The sequence below is a fragment of the Cucurbita pepo genome, chromosome 20 (genome assembly GCF_057944985.1).
Source record: "Cucurbita pepo subsp. pepo isolate OVF chromosome 20, ASM5794498v1, whole genome shotgun sequence".
NCBI classification, from domain to species: domain Eukaryota; kingdom Viridiplantae; phylum Streptophyta; class Magnoliopsida; order Cucurbitales; family Cucurbitaceae; genus Cucurbita; species Cucurbita pepo.
Genome location: NC_141817.1, coordinates 561,196 through 584,205, shown reverse-complemented (window position 1 = coordinate 584,205; position 23,010 = coordinate 561,196). Strand labels below are relative to the sequence as shown.

Genomic DNA, 23,010 nt, shown 5'->3' with positions numbered 1-23,010 from the left:
CTCTGTAGACGACCTACTCCAACCATAATCACTGCTAATCATTTAGGTAAGCAGATAATAGCAAAAGAAAGAAGTGATCACTTATGAACTGCTTCGTGATAACCCATAGTAGGGCAGAATTGTGACAAGGAGGAAACTCGAATTGATTGAATTTCATTCTGTTATTTCACAGAGCTCAGATTATATGCCTCGACTCGGAAGAAGGATAACGTTGAAAGACAACAATTGGTAGGGATTTCAACTAATGTACGAAGAAGAGCTGAATACATCCATTATGAATTGTTCAACGTCCGATTTTTGAATTTAATTCTAAGTTTGGGAGCAGCAGAAGCAGTACCTTCTGATGCCTCGGGCTTACTATTAACTCCTACGATTAATCTTGATCCACTAGGTTCGTTTGATTCTAGCTGCACGGGTGTTGACTTGGTTGGTGGTTCTTTTATACGAGGCATTGCAATTGGCAGTGGCTTCACCTCCTCATTCAATAGCTTTGCCATCTCTTTTTCTTTTTGTTTCTTCTCTTTCTTCAGTCGTTTGCGCTCGATGTATTCGGGATCATTGCGATGTTCTTTATGACTATCTCGTTTACGTTTCTTTTCTTTGTCTTTCTTCTTCTCCTTTTTTCCATGGCGAGTGTGCAAAGAGGCTAAGCCATGATCGTGCTGTGGTAAAGAAAGTGTCTGAAGACTTGCATACTTCTGTGCATCAGCATCAATGTTGTTATCTTGTATGATGCTCGATGATGAAGGATCTTCTGGCTGAAAATGTCCAAAAGCCCTACTGGAATCAGCAGTGCACTGGAACTCCTTCCCAAGATCGTCACCATAACTCGCAGGTTTTGCACTGCCAATGCTGGCTGTCATGTGAGATCCATGATCATGACAGGAGTTAACCTCCTCCAGAATATGGTTGCTGATACTTGTAGCCTCTGCAATATTTCTTTGAGGGGCATCAACGGAAACAGAACTACTAGGACCAACATCTGTTTCACGAGGTGCAGCATGAGATCTTTCAGTGGTTTGATTATCGGCATCTGCTCTACTTGTAGCCGCAGATGATCTGACTTTGATCTTAACAACCGGCAACTTCCTCTCATGACTGTTGGAAACAGAGGCTGCTTCTCTGGGAGCTTCTGCTATTGCCGTAGCTTGCTTGGGAACCTCTACAACTGCTGCTCCTTCCTTGGAAACCTCGGGAATTGCCAAGCTGTCAGGCCTCGGTTTGGGAGTATGAAGTGGTTCTGATGACAGGGTTGCTGGAATACATGGCACAGGCGCTACTGCAGAGACTGACGACGGCTCTGGTGGATTGAATTCAGGAATGAGAGAAGTTAAAACCCTCTTTTGTTCACTGCAAGTTCCTGAGTCACCCATATGCAATGTTTTATATTCCCTGGGAACTCCATAAAGTGTTGGGGGCCTGAAAATGAAGTAAAAAGAGAGTTTATACGAGGCCATGCTTTATCATAAAAGGGCCACAATAAATCAATAAATAAAAGAACCGTAAACATCATTAAGGTCAGACTAATAGATAACAAACATAGCATAGCCTTACACAATGCTTTATCGGACAAATAGATAAAAGTCGATTATACAAGACCATGCTATACTCTCTAAGAACACCATAATGCTGGTCATATACCAAACCAACACAGAAACTAAAGACAACTTTAATTAAGTATAGATCATTTCTTCTTATTGCAGGAACATTATGGTCAAACTAATAGATAACAAACATTAGCAGAGCCGAAAAAATACGGTAGAAAAATAGAATGAAAATGTAAACAACAAATAGAACAGTAACGTGCCCTCTAGTAGAGAATATTGTGGAAGACGATGACACTTATCCCTTAAAATCTACTGTGAAGCAAAGCTTGGATACATATGAGCAGCAGAATTGAAGAAGCAAAAGTTAAATCTACTTTACCCATCAACGATCATAAGCATTACCACTTAGCACGTTAAGCCCATTTGTCTTCTATTTGCATGAAAAGTGATTAGTTGCAAAAAAAAAAAAAAAAAAAAAAAAAAAAAAAAAAAAAACAAAGCAAATAAATATTTAAGTACAAAACAGCAAAACATCCATTTAATTATGTTGATAACAATTATGTATTCCCATCTCTACTTCAGCACAAGCATTACCAAGAAAGAGGGTACCCACCTTCCTGCAAGGACTTGTAAAATACAGAACAAGTAGTGACGTAGACAAACATTGTTAAACGCCATGTGGCCTTCAAGTAGGAGGAGCAAAGCAACAAGAGTGTCATTATTGACTGAATCATTTGAATCAGATTTTCTCATTATCTGACATAAACGCATAACATGGACCCCCAGCTTCACTTGCCCTGCAAAATATGAGAACGTTTTTCTTAAACTTGGAGAAAACCTATTATAAGGAACAAAGAAATGGAATAGCCATGTGAAGGAACGAAAGATTAAATAAAACAAGAGATCAAAAGCATAGAAGACTAAGGCTAACTTGAATAGTTATATGAGGGGAGAAAACAGAAGGATAAATGATAGAATCAAACCTCGCAAGGATTTCTCTTCTTCTAAATATTTAATAAACAATAACAATACTGCATCAATTCCGTTGCAATGGTACTCAAGATCGAGAAGTGCTCGGGTAGCCTCAATTCGAACTTGCCACGTGGAATTAAAATTTCGAAAAGGTCTTATCAGTTCAATGATACGATCCTGTTGAAAAATTAAAATATAATATTATCACTCCTGAGGAGTAGAATATCATTACAAAGTGCACTTCTTAACTAATAATAAGAAGACAAGAAAAAACTTACAAGAGAGAGAAGTCCAGATAGTTTCAGTGCAATCTGGGTCAAGGTTCGGATGCAGCTAATAGTCAAGATCCCATTATAGCTAGGCATCAGCCTGTCACATAACATTTAGAGATGCATAAGATCTAGTTTTTGCATAAACATAATCCATAGTCAAATATTAGTATCTTAACCAACCTGTCAAACTGCAAAAGTCTATCAATCCTTTTAAGTAGCGATGCTAAAAAGAGAATGCTCTGAAATTTATCATGAAAAAGAAAAGAAATTAGGTGTAGGTAGAGAAGGAAACACTGCCAATAAAAGCGGAGGTAAAATGACTTCAATAGGTTAATTGAGGCCTCATTGGAAACACTGGTAAAAGACAACACAGATGTACAGTAAATCCCATTACATAAAGGAAGATGAGGCTTCGAATGGGTATTGAAGAACAAATGTGTAATGAATCGAGTTTTGGAAGTGTAGCCATTTTTGCAGTTTAAAGAGAGGAGATTGCCTAGAAATGGTGGTGTCCGTGTGTGTTGGCAAGGTTGTTGTAGTGGCTGAAGAAGATGAGAGATTCCGTCTTAAATTGAGAAATTGTAAAACTACTTCTGGTGGGAGGTTGAAGAAGATAAGAATTTAGGAAACAAACTTCATTTTCTAAAACAGAAAGAAAATTGCTATCAAATGGAACTATGATGGAAACCATCCATTAGATTGATGAAGTGGGCAAAATATTTACAATATAGCGAGGGGTGCAGTCACATGAAACAACCCAAGAAGAAATATAAACAATAACAAATTAGGATATCAGAAATTAAGTTTTACAACTTATCATAGCAAGAAACTACTAAATGATACAAGCAGAGAAGAGTATATTCCAACCTGCTGCCCAAATTCAAGTTCACCAACTGACTGGACTAGTGCAGCCAACCAGAAAACATCAGAGTAAGGATTCCCGTTGTTGTCGTTGTACTACCAAAAGAAGCGAAGGAATCGGTATTTAGAGAATGAATCACGAGAACAAAATTTTAAAAGAATAAAGGAGCACAGAAATAACATAATATTACAAAAAGTAAAGTTACAAATTTTATAATACCCCAACTACAAGCAGAGGACAACATAAAACAGTGGTTCTCTATTTTTCTGTTTTCTTTCAGTCTGTTTTATGTCGTTCACCAAGGTTAAAGACATATCGGTAGTAGTTACCCTTAAGAAACAAAGGCAGGTCTGTAACCTTTAAAATAGGGGATCCCTAGGTTGCAAGAGGTATTATTCAGTTTTATCCAAAAGCTTTGCTCCAAGAACAGAGTTCAAGAAATTTAGTTTTACACTACTATTGAAATTTCGAAGTACTGGAGAATTTTGTGATGCAGCGTGGTTTTTTTTCCTCAATTCCTCAAGGCCATTTGAATATTACCCCCCGCCACCTACTAAAATCATCAGAAGGAAAATGAAAGCCAAAGAAACTGTTGCCAACTTCTAAATAATGCAAAAACGATGTAAGCGGGTGCAGAAACTAATCTATAACAATGACCAAAATTAGTTCTATATATAATAGTTTTTCAGCTGCCAAAGCAACTGTTGCCGACGGTTTACATTGCACATAGATAACAGTTGAACCTCAAATCTAGACAGTTTGGCAAAAACAGGATAGTTAGAAAATGAAAGCCTGTTTATCGTTCTCATATGCACTATTGGCCAACTGTCAAGTTCAAAGAATAGCATCACCATATACACGAAAATGCAAGTACGTTCAAACCTAAATACTGCCATGCAACCCCTTGTAAACAAACAGGGAGCCTTAAAGAGCATTAAACAAACAAGCAGGGTGAAAATCAAGATTTTTTTTGGTGTCCCGCTCATGAACACAAGCAGAAAGAACACTACCTTCAAAAGTTGCAAAACAAACTCAACAGCTTCTCTAGGGCTTTTTTGGTCGGTAGCCCTGACCATAGCAACAGCATGAGGAATGGCCTATGAAAACCCCCAGAGAAGAGAGCCACACATGTGCACACAAGGAGAAATATAGCAACTTGGCATTAGAGTGACAACCAAATAAAGTAAACAAAAAATAAAGGTGTACAGAAATTGTTAAAAGTTCCGATTCAGTGATCACCCAACAACCCTTGATTTGCAATATCTAGACGAGATTGAAGGAGGATTCATTCAATATAAAGATGCACCATGGTACTCACAAGTCACATGTAACAGACAATTTTCATTTCTAAGTATGCAGTGATTATATCACGGGGGGCTGTCTTGTAATGTCATTAAGGGTACAAAACAGTATACAAAATATTCTGAAATCGTCAATGACCACACCACAGACAAACGAAGAAGTCCATTTAAACCATTGGAGGCATATTCTCAAAATGCTCATAAAATAAGCCACTCCTTAATTTATGCATTGTTAGTATGTAGATCTGCATAAAAGTCAATTCAAACACTATATAGAAGACAAAAAGATTGTAGGGACAGCAGACTGTAGAAAATACTCAACGATGTCATCTTTTAAACGGCCTGGAAGGAAGATAACAACAAAGCTTTTAAGATTAAATGGACTCAGGAGTATCTGATTTAATTTGCATTATGTATCCTCATTTTAATGATTTTTATAGTATCGGTATTAGGTTGTTTTGCATGAGTGTTATCTGAATAGCTGATGCCCACATGAGATATCCAGAAAGGGTATATAACAAATTGGGACAATTTTATGGCTTCATATGATTTATACCAGAAACATTTCAAAACTGTGGAAACCAAATAGGCCGTTCCACAACTCATTACAAATCCTACCTCATTGCATTACCTCAAGAACAAAATACTCGGGAAAATCACGAAATTCATTTGGCCTGTTAAGAATATCAGAATAAGCAAGAGTCATAACAGGCGAACCAAGAGTAAACTCACTGAAACAGAAATTTTTTTGGATCTTACTTGGGGAGTCCAGTATCTGCATCGAATCTCTGACTTTTAAAAAATTTAATCAAATTAAGCAAACCAGCCCAATCAGTATCCTACAGAAGACAAATTCAACCAAAAGAATGAGGAATCTGCGTCAGGTTAAGTGACAAATTTAAAGATCCTGAATGTTTACGTTCAACTGGGTTGGAAAATGAGGAACTACCATTTAACCTTCCAACATTGCATAGTCAATAAATAACTTTAAAAAATTGTTGTAAGACCATTTTGGATAAAGAAATTAGGTTCCCGTTAGGTGTTCAGAGTCTGAAATAAAATAATTGCTATTATACCTCTGAGGCCGTTTTGGCCATTGCTAATGCTGCTTCAATTCTTACTCTCCAGAAGGCCTTCAAACCAAAGTTCAGCTACTCACAATCCATTGTAAGTTTAAGATAATAAATTACTGTATCTCAAAAAGATTTATAACCTTGGGGTCTCTGAGGAAATTATTAAGAGCATTAACAACAGAAAAAGATGGTTGAGGCAACATCTCTAAAGTCGCGATTGCTTGTGCTTGAGCAATGACATCCTTGTCTTTCTCTAATTGATTAATCTGATAATGAAAGACAAACTGGAGTAAATATTTTACACAAAAATACATATAAACAATAAAAAGACAAAAGTAGCATGCTGAATAGCTGGGACTCTTCTATTAAGAAAGGGGAACTCTTAGCATAATGTTGTCAGCAGAAAATATGGGAGAGACTAGATGCAGTAGTCGCTGTTCTCATGCTAACTCTTATTCGTCTTGGGATAGTTTTTCCCTCTCTTTTGTATAATTTCATCATATCATATGTGCGAGAAGGTTTTTCATCAGAAAAATAAAATAAAATAAATAGCTTTAGGAGTCCATCAAAGGCTAATGTTTTTCTAGGAAGCCATTTCTGATCAGGTGACTTTTTTTTACATCAAAATTTAGTAAGATATATGAAAAATTAACAGTCGGATGTCATGCAAGGAAACAGTTTCACGAGATGCTTATACAGTGAGTTCTGATCATGTGGGTTCTGATCGGGTGAGTTGTCTAGAAGGGCATGGAAGGATATCAAATTTAGGGAAAATACTCGAAGAAGATAATTATTTTTTCATTAGTGCAGCATTGATTTTTTCCCTTATTTCTAATACCTAATTTAATGTTAGTCATCGAAGGAACAACACTTACTCTATATAACTTGTTGCCTTTGTATAATTCTCAATGTGAATTACACATCAATAAGCATTGGTAAAGGTCCAATACATCATGACAAGACCGAACCATGTGGAAATAGATCGTCCACCAAAGAAAAAAATTGAAGGAAAACCCTAATCACTCACCACATGAACTACTCTGATAACAAGTTAAATCACTTTTAAACTCAAAAAAGCTTAAGCGGATAAAATTGGTCTCGTACATATATAATCAACACACACATGCATACAAACGAGTGTGCAAATTGTAAATATTTTTACCAAGGCAACTTTGCACTTCTAAGAACTACTTCTACAATTTTGAAAATCAACGTTCAGAAGGGATGTTGAATCACAATATTTCATTCCTCTTGAGACAGCCCACTAAGTTTATAACTAAGTATTCTTTAAAAAATTATTGATCTCTCAGATTTCTCCTCCTACCTAGGCCTTTCTCCCTCTCTCCCTGACAATATCATTTTTGATACCTCCCTCTCTCCCTACAACAAAGCTCAGTTTTCTTGTAAGTATTGTATCGTTAATTTAGGCTTTTAGCTTCTCCTCCCTAACCAATTTTCCCTTCTCCCCCTGTATCAAAGCCCACTTTTGAAATATTAGTTTTAGCTTCACCTTTTTCAGGTTTATAGCCAATTAAAGATGAGAAGATAAATACAAGGCATCTGCTGACAATAAAATTCCTAGTGCTCGTTCATACAAAACCCTGCAAAACCAACTCAAAAGACCTAAAATAAAATACAGGCAAACATGTAGCCTGCAAATGAAAATATTGTGACGAATAAAATTCACTTACCCACATCTGAACAGGCTGATGAAACTGAATTTCAGCAAGGTATTCCATCTCGGGGTCCGCTCGCAACCATAACAAAGGAGATTCCACACTGTCAAGAGAGACAATTTAGTGCATTCAAGCAAATGATACGCAGATTGTCTTATCAGTGATAAAATCTAATGATGAGGGAATTATAAACCTAGAGCGGACGTCAAGCGCAGGTATATCAGCATTGTCATCAGAACCATCAGGTTTTGACCCCTTTTTAGTTTTCTGGAGGCGTCTAGCAGCAAGTTTGGAATGGCATTGTATTTCTAGTAGCTGCCACGACTCACCAGTCATTGGGAGAACTGGATGATCAAACACACCATCAAGTTCATAAATCCTGATACTCATCATGCCAGGCCATCCAGTATCACTGTCCCGATTCTCTAAAATTGTGGCTGGTGTTACTGTGCATTCCCGTGACACTGCCATTTCAACCATATTTTTCCGCTTGTTGTAGGAAAATCCCATCCTGATATCATGTACAAACCAGGGTAAGCAAAATAAGCAGACACATAAGAGCATAGATAATGGTATATTGGTTACCTCAGCAGTGGACAACCACATGATTCAACCCACCGAGGAATGAACTCTTTAAGAAATGGCCGCTCAAGGTTTCCAATCTTATTGGCCAAATGACGAAACTGCATCTCAAAAAGATAGAAAATGTTGACGTTAGGCGACAAGTCATTCAGCATGTCCATGAACCCATTTTTTTTTTAAATTAAATTATTTAAAATTATTAATAATAATATAATTTTAGACCGATTTCTTGCTTGTTTGTTTTTTCAGAATCATTAATATTAGAAGTATTTCAAAGGACTCCTATTAGTAGCTCATTAAAATATCCCAATTGTTTACACACACACACACACCAAGCGTTCATAAAATCCAGCAGATAAAAGTAGATAGCAAACTCCAAGAGGCAGCTTAAGTTAGCCACATCTAATCTCTCCACCACTTCAAACATTTGTCTTCAAATATCTTCTGGTTTCTTTCCCACCATATTTCTCATATGATTGCTTTCACCATGTTCACCCATATCAACTTCACCTTGCTTTTGCATATGATACCACATCGATGTTGATGTATCCCATACTTAGCATGATTACCCTTCAAAGAGAGATTGAAATTCTGAAAAAGGAATAGCCAGCAATTCTGAGCCAATTGGTGGTTGTAGGGCAACTATAGACAATCTTTTATAAAGTTTCTCAGTCGTAATCAATTCACCATTTTCTCAAGTCTATATTAAGATAACAACCTTTCTTCAGCTTTTGGGCTTTCGGACTCCAACATACGTTCAACCAAAGTTTTTACCTTAGAATGAGAGGGGAAATTGCCTGAACACCATACCAACATCTTAACCCATATTGCAAAAGCAAAACAAACACTCCTGCATTCCCATTTCAGGCATAAAAAGTACCAGGTAGCCTGCAACACCATTGTACCCCAAATTTTCTGAATTCTTTTGGATGCGTCAGTCCCCTTCCCTCCCACAGCTCCCTCAAGGACCAAAGACCAGATAATGACCTCACTTTCGGAGAACTCTTCATTCCCAGATAGCCAGCAACATTCCTATGATAATCAGAGTTCTGTCTATTCCTTGACACAAAGACTAAGAACTCCAGTTAGAGTTAGACAGATCTCTTCAATTTCATTATTCAGTAAGTTTATTCTCATCATTAACAATCTAGTGAATGCACTAGACCCCAAAAATATTTAAGCAATCATTCCCTTATTAATCAGTACGCTGAGAATTCTTTGACACAAATAGCCAAGAGGCGCCTCCGTATTTCGTGCAATATCCTTGGGGAAACATTTTCAATTGCATATATATCTATATTTGAATTAACTTTGCCCATAATTCTCCTAATCCATTCAGGAGCCACCGAAGCCATTTTGACAACAACTTATTAATCTCCTTTGACCTCCTATCCCCAAGAGGGAGTTTAAGTTAACCACTTCTCTCATTATATATTCTGTAACCATTTTCCCTTAACGAGTTTTCAACTGACAACAAATGTAAAACACATTATCCTAAAATCAAAATATCGACTAATGTCAAATATTATTCGCTTGTTCTTATTACCAGACAACAGTTTCTTGAAACAATTAAAAAAAAATAAAAATAAAAAAATCAGTATTCTAACACATTCACTGCATTGAACAAAGAGCTAAATGGATGATGCAGAACAAAAGACCCTCATAAAGAATTGTCATAGAAGAAAGCAAATACCTCTTTTGTGCTAAGTGATTGTGATGTAGAGGTTGTATCCTTAGCACGAGAAACAATATTTTGCAGAATCTGGCACGACAGAATAGAACAGAAATCAACATAACGATCAAGTAAGAAACTTCTCTTCTATAGATAGGTCTTTCCAACACAATGTGTGCTCAAACATACAAGGAAAACTAATTGAGAAAATTAAGCCACATAACATCAGTATGCACTACAACCCAAAAAGAAGTAAGAACAGAGTTCAACGTGACTGGTGAAAGTTAAATGGTCAGATAGTGGGGAAGAAACCATTAAAATGTACCAAGTGGCACTTGGATTGGTTAAAGCTAGGGGCTGGCTTTTAACCGAAGGCCCTGAGTTAAAACCCCCAAGGGAAAATAATATTTCTGATATTGGGGCACGTAAGAACCTCCCTGTGTATTAATGGGGTAGACCATACCAACAAATGTTAAGTAAAAAATAGAAAAGAAAAGACTTCTATTCTATCCAGCCGAAAGAAGTTAAAATGCAACCAATGGCACAACCCATAATCACCTTTACATCCTTGTACTTAATATCATCATAAGTTTCATGAACCAGAACCATTACCTTGCGGAAAGACTCAGGCCCCATCTGCTTCTCCAACATTTGAAGGATTGCCACCTTTTTTGAAATAAAAAGAAATCATTAGAAAGTTGAATGAGAAGTAAAAGCCTAAATAAACAAAGTGAACTTACAGACTTCCATGATCTTATTTTTCCATATATACCAATGCGTTGGGTCCCATACAAATCTTTACAAGCAGAAGAGGAACTCAAGGTGGTTATACCACTATCATCTGCTCTACAAACAGCACAATTTGCCTGCATAAGATCATAACAGACGTTTTTTCAATGTTAACTAATATATGAAATATGAAATATTTTTTTTAAAATAAGAAACTCGTTGGTAGGATTTAACCAGAGGACTAATTGCAATAACATCAGTGATAGGATTAACACATTAAATGGAGACCAAGGACATGGTTCTAATTGCTAAATAGGCAGGGTACAGAGATAAAAAGTGCAAATATCCCTCATTTTATTCTTGGTGACACCAGAAATAGTAAAAAAAAAACTTCTTTGAATGACCAACAGGGAGAAAAGTGACTCCAAGCCCTCAATTTGAAAGAAGGAAAGGAAAGATGAAAAAACTTCATACACAATAAGTGCAAGCAACCAAGAACATGGTGAAGCAAACCTTGTATCGCTGGTAGCGTGCCTCATTATTTCCTAAGTTCTTCTTGATGAATAAATCAGTCAAAAAACCAGCAAGACCATCCAACAACCACTCTAGCAACAAGAATCACACGTCTGATCAAAAAAGGATTAATGAAGATGGAAGTGAAACAGAGAACATAAAATAACCATTTACCGTCATTTGGGGCTTCAGGCGTAATATAAATACCAAACCACTGCCTTGCAAGAGCATAAGCAAGTTTAATCCTCGTATCTATGGTCTGTGAAAAGAACATTGATCAAAACACAATAAGCATACGAGTTTTAAACATTCAAGTCATTTTTGTCATTTCACCCGATATATATCTGTATGTGAGTGAATACTATAAAGAAAATCCAAACTATTAACGCACTCACTGTGGAGCCAGACACCTACCCAACAAAATTTGGTAGTTACTTAGACAGACTCAAACCAGGCAAAATGAGAGAAAGAAATAGAGATTAGTTCTTCACTTCCCCTTTTTTTAATGTCAGAGATTGTTTGGACCAACTTGTACGCATCTCAACTAATCTCTTAGGATAGTCACCTAACCTTCTAATATTTGGCTGTCGAAAGAAATTCACAGAATTTTAACATCCAAGTTAGGTAGCCACCATAGTTTGAACTAATCTAAGTCCTTTCACTCTTTCCCTGTCCCTAATAATCACTAGATTAACCCATGGTGGTTGCTTTGGTACTTCATAGATTATGGATATTTGCAAGCCCTAGGGTATTGCAAGCATGGGGCACCATACCCATGCATTTCCCACGTCAATACACAATGAAAATTACATGATTCTAGCATATATACATATAAATATACAAAACTGAAGGTTCATCTACAACAGATATAAACTTCAAAACAAATGAATTGTTGATACCATGCTATACAGGCCCTATGAATAAACAAACCTGATCAATGATTTTCTCGTCAAACAAAAAATGAGAACTAAATATACACATGGAAACTCCCAAACATGCTGATGATACTGCAATTTCTGGCTCTATGAAGATTTGTTTGTATGACCCAAATGGGAAGTCCACGGAGAGGTAATCCTTATAGCAGCTACGGGAAGTAAATTCCAAAGTAAGAAATAATGTACAAACATAGAATTTGTGCTTTGTAATCATAACCGCAGCATTCAAAAAATTGAAAAACAAACCTGAATGCACTATGAAAAAACTCCACTGTATGCTTGAGCTTTAAAGAATTAACTGGCGAGCACATGTGTGATATAAATCCATTTTGGTGATCAGCAAGGATTTCAAATGGTCCAACGGCAAGTGATATCCAATGTGCATTGACGGGGATGTCTACACGATAAACATAAGTTTTGCAGGGAGGATTCTCCTTGCTCAAGACCTGAAAGGAATGGTGATATATGACAAGTCAAAACATCCAAAATGCTTGATGCCAATTTGATATGTAGAGTGCAACATGATTTATATACATTTAAAAATCAGCTGCGCTCAGATTATGAATGCAAATAAGAAACAAGATTGCACAGCCAGATTAGAGGACATCTTGCAGCAAGAAGTAATATTGTACATCTAACCAAGCTTTGAACTTCAAGATTTCTATTACAGGGGATGATCGCCATACTGATAAGTCTCTTAAGATAAGCAAAAAGCAATCGAGAGGAAGAAAATAAAAAACCAGATCTCCCATGGCTATACAGGCCAATAAATCCACATGCACGAGTGTGGCTCGTCTTAATGTTAGTTACATTGACGGATTCACTGGATAAAATAAACGGATGTGCATGCCCAATCCGAGCATAGTGTAGTGAATAAGTCACATGTTACCATCCCAAAATCAATAGTTTGATTACCTACCCCACCACAAAACAAATATGCATGCAGCCCATCTTAATGTTAATTACATAGACTACTTCTCTGGATACATTTCTAATAATCAAGCCGTGCACAATATCTCCTCAAATCTCGAGATTAGTCACAATGAGATTTTTTTTCCTTTTAATTAAAGGCCAAGCTTTCGTCGAGATAAAATGAAAGAATACACGCTGATACAGAAAAGAAACACTCCAAGGGGAACCCAACTATTTAAGAAGGGGCTCTAGTTAAGCAAAATAAGACATAAAGGATAATTACAAAAAAAAAAAAAAAAAAAAAAAAAAAAAAAAAAAAAAAAAAAAAAAAAAAAAAAAACTTCACACACGAAGACCCAAAAAACCAAACCTCCCTGCCTTTTAACCCCTCTGAAAATCCTGTCAAGGTTGGTAGATGAAGAACATTTGATAATTTAACAACTAATTATACATTTTCCATCAGTTCAGATGGATAAATGCAAGCCAGATAAGGAAGCACAGGACATGTGTCTGTCCTACCCCTCCCCAATTCTGAAACAAAAACCCTAAACAAACATCTTGGACCCACCTTAGTAGTGGCATAATGGTATTTAATAGGGGTGAAGTAGTTATAAGTAAAGGAAGTTTGGGAAATGACGTATAGGAGATTTTGGGAGAGTAATTTGGGATAATCATCCGAATAGAAAATAATATTTTAACATACAAAAGTTGTGTAGTCCCCAGGCCATTTGAAAGCATGGAACATAGTTTCAATTCTTTTGTGGTTGTTAGATAAACTTCTACATAAATGGGATCCTCCCTAAAAGTGTGGATATATTAATATAAAATTCAAAATTCATAGTTCAGTGTTAACTTACAGTCTTTCATTAATAAAATAAGGTGGCATAACATGGTTTTGCCTTGACCCAGACAGGACAAATAATATCATAACTAATTATATTCTCGTATAATATGGGAAGGAAATAAGTTCTGAAGCAGCATATAAGATAATTATATTAAGGTAAATTTCAAAAATTCATAAAATTAACTGCGTTCAAACAGAATATTGCTCCAGGTGGATCATTTTACTCAGCCTTCAGTTCACATGGAGAAAGGGTAGTTTCGATCCCAGAGATGAGTGCGGTGAGCGTGGATTGAACACGCGACCTTCAGATCTTCAATCTGATACTCTCCCAACTGAGCTATCCCCGCAAATAGGCACCTACCAGGATCGAGTCCCAATTGTGTTGGTGGTACGGTGGCACTCAATAAAGAGGCCAATCTGGAAGTGTGAGATCCCACATCGATTGAAGAGGGAAGTGACATCGATTAAAGAGGGGAACGAGTGCTAGCGAGGACGCTAGGCTCCAAAAGGGGGTGGATTGTGAGATCGCACATCGGTTGGAGAGGAGAACGAAACATTTTTTATAAGGGTGTGGAAATCTCTTTCTAGCAAACGCGTTTTAAAACCTTAAGAGGAAGCCCGAAAGGGAAAGCCCAAAGAGGACAATATCTGCTAGCGGTAGGCTTGGTCTATTACAAATGGTATTAGAGCCAAACATCGGGCGATGTGCTAACGAGAACGATGGGCCCCGAAGGGGGGTGGACACCAGGCATTGTGCCAGCAAGAACGCTGGGCCCCGAAGGGGGTGGACACTGAGCGGTGTGCCAACGAGGACATTGGGTGCCAAAGGGGGGTGGATTGTGAGATCCCACATCGGTTGGAGAGAGGAACGACACCGATTAGAGAGGGAACGAGTGCCAGCGAGGACGCTAGGCCCCTAAGGAGGGTGGATTGTGAGAGCCCACATCGGTTGGAGAGGAGAATGAAGCATTGTTTATAAGGGTGTGGGAAACTCTCCCTAGCAGACACGTTTTAAAAACCTTGAGGGAAAGTCCAAATAGGACAATATATGCTAGCGGTGGGCTTAGGCTGTTACAAGAAGGTCTTTAATTCAAACACGCACTAAAAATCCTACGCTGGAACACATCAATAAAGTCTATCAGCCCAACCCACCCTCTCTTCCAAAGAGGCCTCTGCGAAGGATTTCCATCAATCATCCTTCGAGGGGATGCTGCTCTCCTTCAAGCCAAATTTGCATGTAACTCCATGAAGAGAAAATCAACAAAGAGATCAACACTCGAGATCATTTATGATACACAGTTCTCCATTCCATTGAATCTCATCAAACTACTAAATGTTCCAAGTTTTCATAAATATACTGACTACTGGGCTACTGATTCTGTTAAAATTCAGCAAGGAGTAAATGAACATTTAAAATCAGGTATTAATAAGGTTAAAGATTACTGAAACCAACAAATTTAGATGATGTAAGCAATTCAAGATTTCGTAACTTCGTTGTTCTTTATCTAGGGAATGAGAGAATAGCTACAGAAGATCAATACGATAAACTTCAATGAAAAGGACCGTGCCTTATTAGATAGTCCAGAAATTTTGGCCCAACTCTTACTGAGTTGAGCTGCCAGCAGGCTCGGATAGCTATCCCGTTTTTAATATGTCCAATCTCCAAAAATATTATCCTCCAAGTGAACTTTAATTGGTAGCTTACAAATCAAGGCAAGCTTTTTTGAAGGGGAGGGGAATATATGCCATAAACTTGCACTCTTCCACAAGTTGGTAGTTCCTTTGTTGTTTCCCAACTTTATTATCCTTTACTAATTTTCTCCCACTAATTACTGTTGTTTGAGGTAGGTAGTAACTTGTTCAGTCAGCAGTGTTGGATTTTGTATATTACCAGCTATAAGCCCAAATGAAAGACCTCCACTGCACTTGGTTGGGACTGATAAATAGAATCCTCAGTTGAATTTGATTTTCAGAATCCAAATGACTCTTTGTCACATTACAAAACGTCAAAACCTAAATTTAAGCTATTGATTTTCAGTAAATACATAGATAAACTCCATTGTTTTAAAAGCTATTACAAGGTGGAAAGAGCACTCCTTGACATCAATCATTTCCTGAGAAGCTACTACATGAAAGCACACCCATTTAAACTTATAATTTAGCTAAACCAAGTTGACTATTGAATAATTGATCTTATCAGCACAAGTTTGTTCAATATATTGTTAATTGAAGAAATGAAGACCAGTGGCTAAGTTAGAACTTCAAAAGAGTACTAGTAATGAAATTTTATTGGTGTGGGATGAATGATTGGTTATAATGCACTAGACAAAGAACAGAATGAAGCAGAAGTCAATTATCTTTATTGATGAACGTTCAATAGTTATCCAGCTACCTTGAAATATACAAGAAGAAAATAAAATATGGTACACATTACTCAACAAAATTAATTTCTATCACAGAAATGATAAATAAGCATCTCATTTCAGAGTATCTCTCACCTGGTACAACAGAATTCCATTACTGACAGCCACAAGATTTTGAGAGACAGTAAACTCGAGGTCATACCTGAACATGGGATAGCATAGGATCATAAATGGATTGTGAAAAGCTACAATTGTCACAAGATAACACATTTAGATAATGGTATCCTTACTTGCATCGTTGTAGGCCATCATCCATACAAGGGAACCAGCATCTTGCACGCCTTATTTGGTTGTCCGTGTGAGCAATATGATCATTGAAGTGAATACCTACGTCTGATTTCTCTACCCAGTAATCAATACGAACCAGCCTTATATTCTGCGTCAAATATGAACCTTTATGAGAAGCCACAAAAGAAATAAAGAACCTCAACAAAAAAACACAAACAACATGTAAGATTCCATAAACAAGACTTATGATAGAGCTGCAGTACCTTCATAAACATCATTAAGATAACCTTTTTCCTTGGTTCTCATAAAAGTATGTAGACTTACGTTAATTATAACTGCCTAACTTGGTTAGTGATATGCACACGGCCCTCTTGTGAAAAAAAACGACTTGTTCACAACTTGAAACTAATCTACTTATTCACGTACAATTTTCTTTACCTTAACCTCAAATGTCCCAATCTCGGTAGTTTGAACTAAGCAAGAATTATACTGGGTTTTTTCTACTCGTAGGAAAAATGGATGATTAAACAAAGATTAACTTCTTCATTTACAAATCTATCACCTACTAAACGGATGATTAGTTCTTCTCATTACATATATATGCTTCAATATACTTACCAGGCATTTAGCAAGCGATAGGAACTGAATGACTAATAAATTTAGCGACCAGACCACAAAGAGAGGAGAGCAGAGTATCATGTATAATACACTTCATAACAATAATTTTTGCATGTCATAATACATGGAGTAACAAATAAATGGATTGAAGACCAAACTGGGGAACCACATTTAGCATCCACGTGAATATAAGACTGACATCATAACAATAACTAACAGCTACAACCTGCTTGTCCTCGACTGCTGGTTGCACTCCATTCTCCAGAAATGGCTGGTCTTGCTTCTCACTTCCATTCTTGAAAGCCTTGCAGCAGTTTATCAACAAATTAGGAACCAGTTCTTTCTCGATTGAAGATAAATAAATTGACCCCGCAGCATCTGCAGCAGAGGTAGGCGACGACACTGCTTTAAAACTCTTCTCACTTTCCACATGTTGAGTCCGCGGATAATACTCGAATTCAGTAGGGTCGCCATCCACTGAAACACTCACAATCCCAAGATTCTCCGCGTGCAACCCAACTATGCCAATATCAGGAACCGCGATTTCCAACTCGGTGAACCTAAAGTCCAGCAACAGGAATGGTGAGTATCGATGGTCAAGATTAAGCAAAGGAAAAAGCCAATTACAACCTCACACGCAAAGGGAAAAAAAAAATTGTGAAGCATAATATACAAGTAAAAGTTAAACAAAACCACGATTCCACAAGGAAAGAACGCAAATGGGAAGATGGAAGGAAGGAGTAGCGATGACAATTGAAGGAGGTAGAGCTAAGACGAACCCATAAACGCGACGCTTGTCAATGTCGATGGAGAGACAAAGCTTCTGGTGACGAACTACAGCTCCGGAGTTGTCAGGTGGCTTCGCGTCGTCGGTGTTCTTGGGCTTGCGAGGCTTGGCCATAGCAAGCACATAGCCTGGGAACTAGGAAGGGGATTGGGAAACAAAAACACACGATCCAAATCCGAAAGCGCACGCGAGGGATTTATACTCACCATTTCGACCAGCTCTTTTATATCAGATGGGTTTCGCTTAGCAACTCTGTGCCCTATTTTAGCTGTTCTAGTCTTTCTAATCCAACCGTTCACTCCTTAGACTGATTTAATCCAATGATCTCCGTTGATTGGAAGCTATAAAGACCGATTAATTGTATGTTCTGTCTAGTTATATATATAATTAATTAATTAATTATCTTAACAAATTATACAAATGGGCCGAAAAAGAATAATATCTGTCCAATCAAACCCAACCCAACCGGGTGATATTATAGCATTGAGCACATTATAGTATGGGCCGAGTGAAGTCTTAGAGGCCCAACTCATCCATGCACATTGCATGCCAATTTTGAATGAATTAGATTGACGTCATAATACAATAGCCGGAGATAAGAAAATATGTGTTTTAATTATTTTTTCGGAAAAATAAATATTCTTTTGGTCAAATATAAGTATAAATTTTTTAAATATACAGATTAAATAAAAATTAAACTCAAAACTTTAAAATATAAACTAAATTGAATTTTGAAGATAAGAAAAAAAGTATAATAAAATAAAATAAAAATTATGATCTACGTAGATAAATTAAATCCTAAATTAATATTTTAGAATATAAAAACTAAATGAAAATTAAAATTTGACTGGGTGTCATGAAGTTGGACGACATGATATCTTGACATCACCGTGGGATTGTCACCTAAGATCAAGGATGCCCGAGAAGGTTCGAGATCTATGATCGACCGTTCAATTACGATAGACTAAGACAATTCATCAGCATCCATTTACAACTTGCTACATCGACACAACTTTTTTCATGTGGAAATGTCAGCATCGTTCTTCGATGCATTTCATGCTTCTTCTTCTTCTTTTTGGTTTTGTCCTTATTGTGTTTTTTATGGCAATTTTGTTTGACTTTGTTGGAAAATAACAGCCACATGTAATCGTTTTTATTATTTTTTTTTTTTTTAAGGATGTGTAATAATCTTCAAAGGAATGAATACAATGTTTAGGAAATGATCATGGGTTTATAATTAAATAATACTCCCTCTATTGAAATGAGGCATTTTGAGGAAGCCTAAAGCAAAGCCGTCATGAAAGCTTAGGTTCAAAGTGAACAATATCATATTATAGTGGAGATTCGTTTCGTCTAACATGATATCAAAGCATTTTGTTAGTTTTTGGAAGGCTGTGGGAGCCGATTAGTTCTAATTAACCTATTTAATGGCCTTTAGATGAGAGAAAGAGCCAATTATTTGTGCAGTATTCATAATTCAACCATTTTATATCCTTAATTAATAAGTATTTTAAGGCGTAATCACATATAATTTGACCTTAATTGTTTCTTTAATTGAACTGAATTGCATGAGCCACAGCCGCAACTGGTTTAGATAGTTTTGCTGCATTTATGAAGACAATGACAAAGGGAGAGCTGACCTAATTAATTAACCCATCTCATCTGACTTCTTCAACATATTAAATAAAAACAGCAACCAATATATAACCTAATAACGTCCCAACCAACCTGCGTCATTTGCCTTTCGGTCGCTTTCCAATTCTTCAAATATCAATTTCCATAATTAATTATAAATTTACGATTTTTTTAGGTTTGTCGAGTCGATAGTTTGACACTAGATCCCTTCAGACTTGGAGAAGGTGGGACGCTGGGTCGGGAATTGGTGAACCAACTAGTTACTCCTTTCCTTTACCGTCTCTCAACTTCGCTCCTCTAGTTTCAGTATCAAGTCTCGTTTTTATTGTCTAGATTACACTTTTGGAATACCCTTTTTTACGGCCCTTTTTTTTTTGTTGCCTATATTACATCTTCAGAATACCCTTGAAGGGAATTTTTCGTTACTTTACGTCACGTCAGTTCCCTTTCGTCATAAGGCGAGGAATTAAACCAAGGGTGTTTTCCAATAAAGATGTATTCTTGGAAGTTAGATAGCAAAAATAAAAATGGTACCTAATCAAATGATAACATAAATCTTTGAAGGCAATCAAAAGGTTGGAGTTGAAGTGCAAGCCAAATTGGAAAGACCTTTCTCTCCAAATCAAACTGGTTGGATTCCATTATTAATAATACCTCACATTTTACAAGAGATTGGAACTTATTTTATAATTTATTTTAATTTTATCATATGCTTTTTAAAGCCATTTTTTGTAACAATATTTGATAATGTTCGACTGGGGTCAATTTTGAAATACCGAAAGTGGTGGGGTCGGAAGTAATAGGAAACACCAAAAATGCCAAGTTGCAAGCTTAGTCAACGTACGACTCCACCTCCCAACCCACTTTCCCCACTTCATTAAAATTCCCACGTGGCAGCCTTTTCTTGCTTGACTTTTTAACTCTCTGACCGACACGTGGCAATCACGATCAACCCACTAGCACACCCCCCGTCCAGTGCTGTATTTAGTGGGGCGTGAAAATCCACCACGATTTTCACATCGAACAATTAAACCAAAATAATAATAATAATAATAATAATAATAATTAATTTAAACGATAAAAATGCATGGTTTTTGCACTATCTCCCTTTAATATACACACACGTTGTATTTCTCCACTATCTAAAAACTTATACCAATAATTAAATTTTATTGATTTTCTACTAGTTTTTTCTTAGACATAATTAACAAATTTGCACACTAATTATTTTAAATTAATTAATTAAAAAGTTAATATAATAGACCCGTGGTGAGAATTAGTGAAAACATATAAAATTTTATAATTATGTTATGTTAGGAATTACGGATCTTCACAGTGACATAATATTGTCTACTTTGAACGTAAGCTCTCGTGTATTTACGTTTGATTTTTCCAAAAAAACTCGTACTAATAGAAATATATTTATTACTCATAAATTCATTATCAACTTCTTAATTAGCGAACGTGTGATTCATCTTCCATCAATTTTGAATATTGCGCAGTTAAATGAATACAATATAAAAACGGAAAACTAGATATAAATTAAATTTAAAATTTGTACTATATAAGAATCCAACCAAAAGAATACTCATCATCTAGGACGAGGGTATTTTTTTTCTCTTTTATTTAAAAAAAATATCTTGAAAGTTTAAAGTTTAAGCTAACGAGCATCTAGATGAGGTGACTCTAGACTCTAAAACTACTTTGATAGATTCAACCAACCAAATATTTATTCGAATTATAAATACTAATCTTCAACCATTTTATAAGTATTTCAACGTTTATAATTATGTTATTTAATTTGGGTGGAATATTTAAATTTGAACAACTTTAATTCGATAAAGATTCCTTTTTAATTCCTTTTTTTTATTTTTTATTACTAAAAATAAATGGGTTTATATCAACAATTTATTTATTTATTAACATATTAAAAAATATAGAAACGATATTCCTTTGGGCCATATCTTAAAATCTGGACCGTTGATGATAATTGACTCGTATTTTTACGCAAATAAAAAAATTAAATAAAAACCCTACTTTCCGTTATTCTTTAATAAATTTCAAAGCTACAGTTTGAGCTGAATGCTGCAGAATAAATAAATTAAAATAACCTACCAGTGTAATGCGGTGTCGTTTCTTTGTAGATGTTCTAAAGAGAACCGGGACCACTTCGACGGTATAAATACAAGCCAAATTTCTCGCTTTTGAACCTCCATTCCATATTTTCATCTCAGTAATCCCTAAATCGGAAGTTTTCGTTTACCTTTCCGTTTCCGATTACTTCCAGTATGAGTCAAGCCACACCGGAACACGGCGGCTCCACCTCCATCTCCGAAGGTGGCTCCGTCCTGGCGTCTCCGAGGCGAGCGGCGGCGACCTTGCTGGTCTCTTTATCGACTCTGGTAGCGCTCTGTGCGAAGCATGCGAACAGAGCATCAAAAAAGCTTCAAACGAAACTGAAATCGAAGCAATTGCCGCGATTGGAGTTGCTATCATCGCAGGTTTGCCCGAAGCGGCTTCTGAAGAGCATAAGCAACACGGCGATCACGCTGATCCATAAGAAGAAGAAAAACAAGCAAGGCGGTGGCGATGCGGGAGAGGAATGGGGAGACGGCGGAGTCTGGCAGAAGGCGATCATGATGGGGGATAAGTGTGAACCGTTGAATTTCTCGGGCGTAATTTATTACGATAGTAACGGGAAACAGCTGAACGAAGTGCCTTTACGATCGCCACGTGCCAGTCCGTTGCCTGCCTTCCTCGCAACCAGTCCCCGCCAGGTCTACTGAGTTTCACAGAGAGGTCCAGAATCTTAACGTCACGCGGGGGTGATTTCAGGTAGGTCACCTAAGCATGTGATTGGATGAGAATTGGGATGTGGCTTCGTTTTTATTTTGGCCGTGTTTTTGCAAATTTCTCGTTTGTATAGTAATAGAGTGAAAATAATTTTGTTGGGTGTATGTTAAATATAATATAATTTTCAGTAGTTGGTTTTAAAAATAAGGTAACATTTTTCCCCTTGAAATTTTACTGTCAGTAAAACATTATTAACTGAGTAGATTTAAGAGTTTATTTTTATTTAATTATAAATTGAATTCTCTTGAATTATATATTTGAATATAAAGAATTGATTTTTTCAAAACATTGGGTAACCTAGCCATTTGTATAAACATTTAAAAAAAATCCAAGGTCCATCCACTTGGAATATGAGGTCAACTCATAATAATTCCAAGCCGACTTTTTTTAGTAACCAATTTATTTCAAATACTTGCATCAATCATTTAATGATATTATTAAAAAGTTGAATATGTTTAAATTTATAATTCTTTCAGAAAATTATATTTGAATTCGCAATGAATATTAATTTAAACACATTATTGGAGTTAAATTATAACTACATATAACTTAATCATATATATAAATCAGATAAAA

General features: G+C 36.4%; 2 protein-coding genes and 1 non-coding gene across 3 annotated transcripts; 1 reads left to right on the top strand and 2 right to left on the bottom strand.

The window, feature by feature from the left end:
- Positions 1-119: 119 nt before the first annotated feature.
- TAF2 (TBP-associated factor 2) lies at positions 120-18,107 on the bottom strand. The gene is made up of 25 exons (XM_023663948.2): positions 17,939-18,107; positions 17,386-17,719; positions 16,544-16,689; positions 16,389-16,455; positions 12,381-12,580; positions 12,130-12,283; positions 11,374-11,458; positions 11,200-11,291; positions 10,698-10,823; positions 10,570-10,623; positions 9,979-10,047; positions 8,289-8,386; positions 7,897-8,214; positions 7,719-7,806; positions 6,168-6,293; positions 6,031-6,087; positions 5,714-5,793; positions 5,586-5,628; positions 4,664-4,750; positions 3,659-3,748; positions 2,972-3,030; positions 2,798-2,888; positions 2,531-2,696; positions 2,161-2,344; positions 120-1,419 (listed from the first exon to the last, which is right to left on the bottom strand). Exons 1-25 carry the CDS (start codon positions 18,058-18,060, stop codon positions 273-275), a joined length of 4,083 nt encoding a protein of 1,360 aa, XP_023519716.2. The 5' UTR covers positions 18,061-18,107; the 3' UTR covers positions 120-272.
- On the bottom strand, positions 14,165-14,237 carry TRNAF-GAA (transfer RNA phenylalanine (anticodon GAA)). Its single transcript has one exon. It is a non-coding gene; the product is annotated as a tRNA-Phe (tRNA).
- A 3,669-nt stretch (positions 18,108-21,776) lies between the features above and the next one.
- LOC111783076 (uncharacterized) lies at positions 21,777-22,603 on the top strand. The gene has a single exon (XM_023663954.2). The coding sequence runs from the start codon at positions 21,870-21,872 to the stop codon at positions 22,365-22,367; it is 498 nt and encodes a 165-aa protein (XP_023519722.1). The 5' UTR covers positions 21,777-21,869; the 3' UTR covers positions 22,368-22,603.
- Positions 22,604-23,010: the final 407 nt, after the last annotated feature.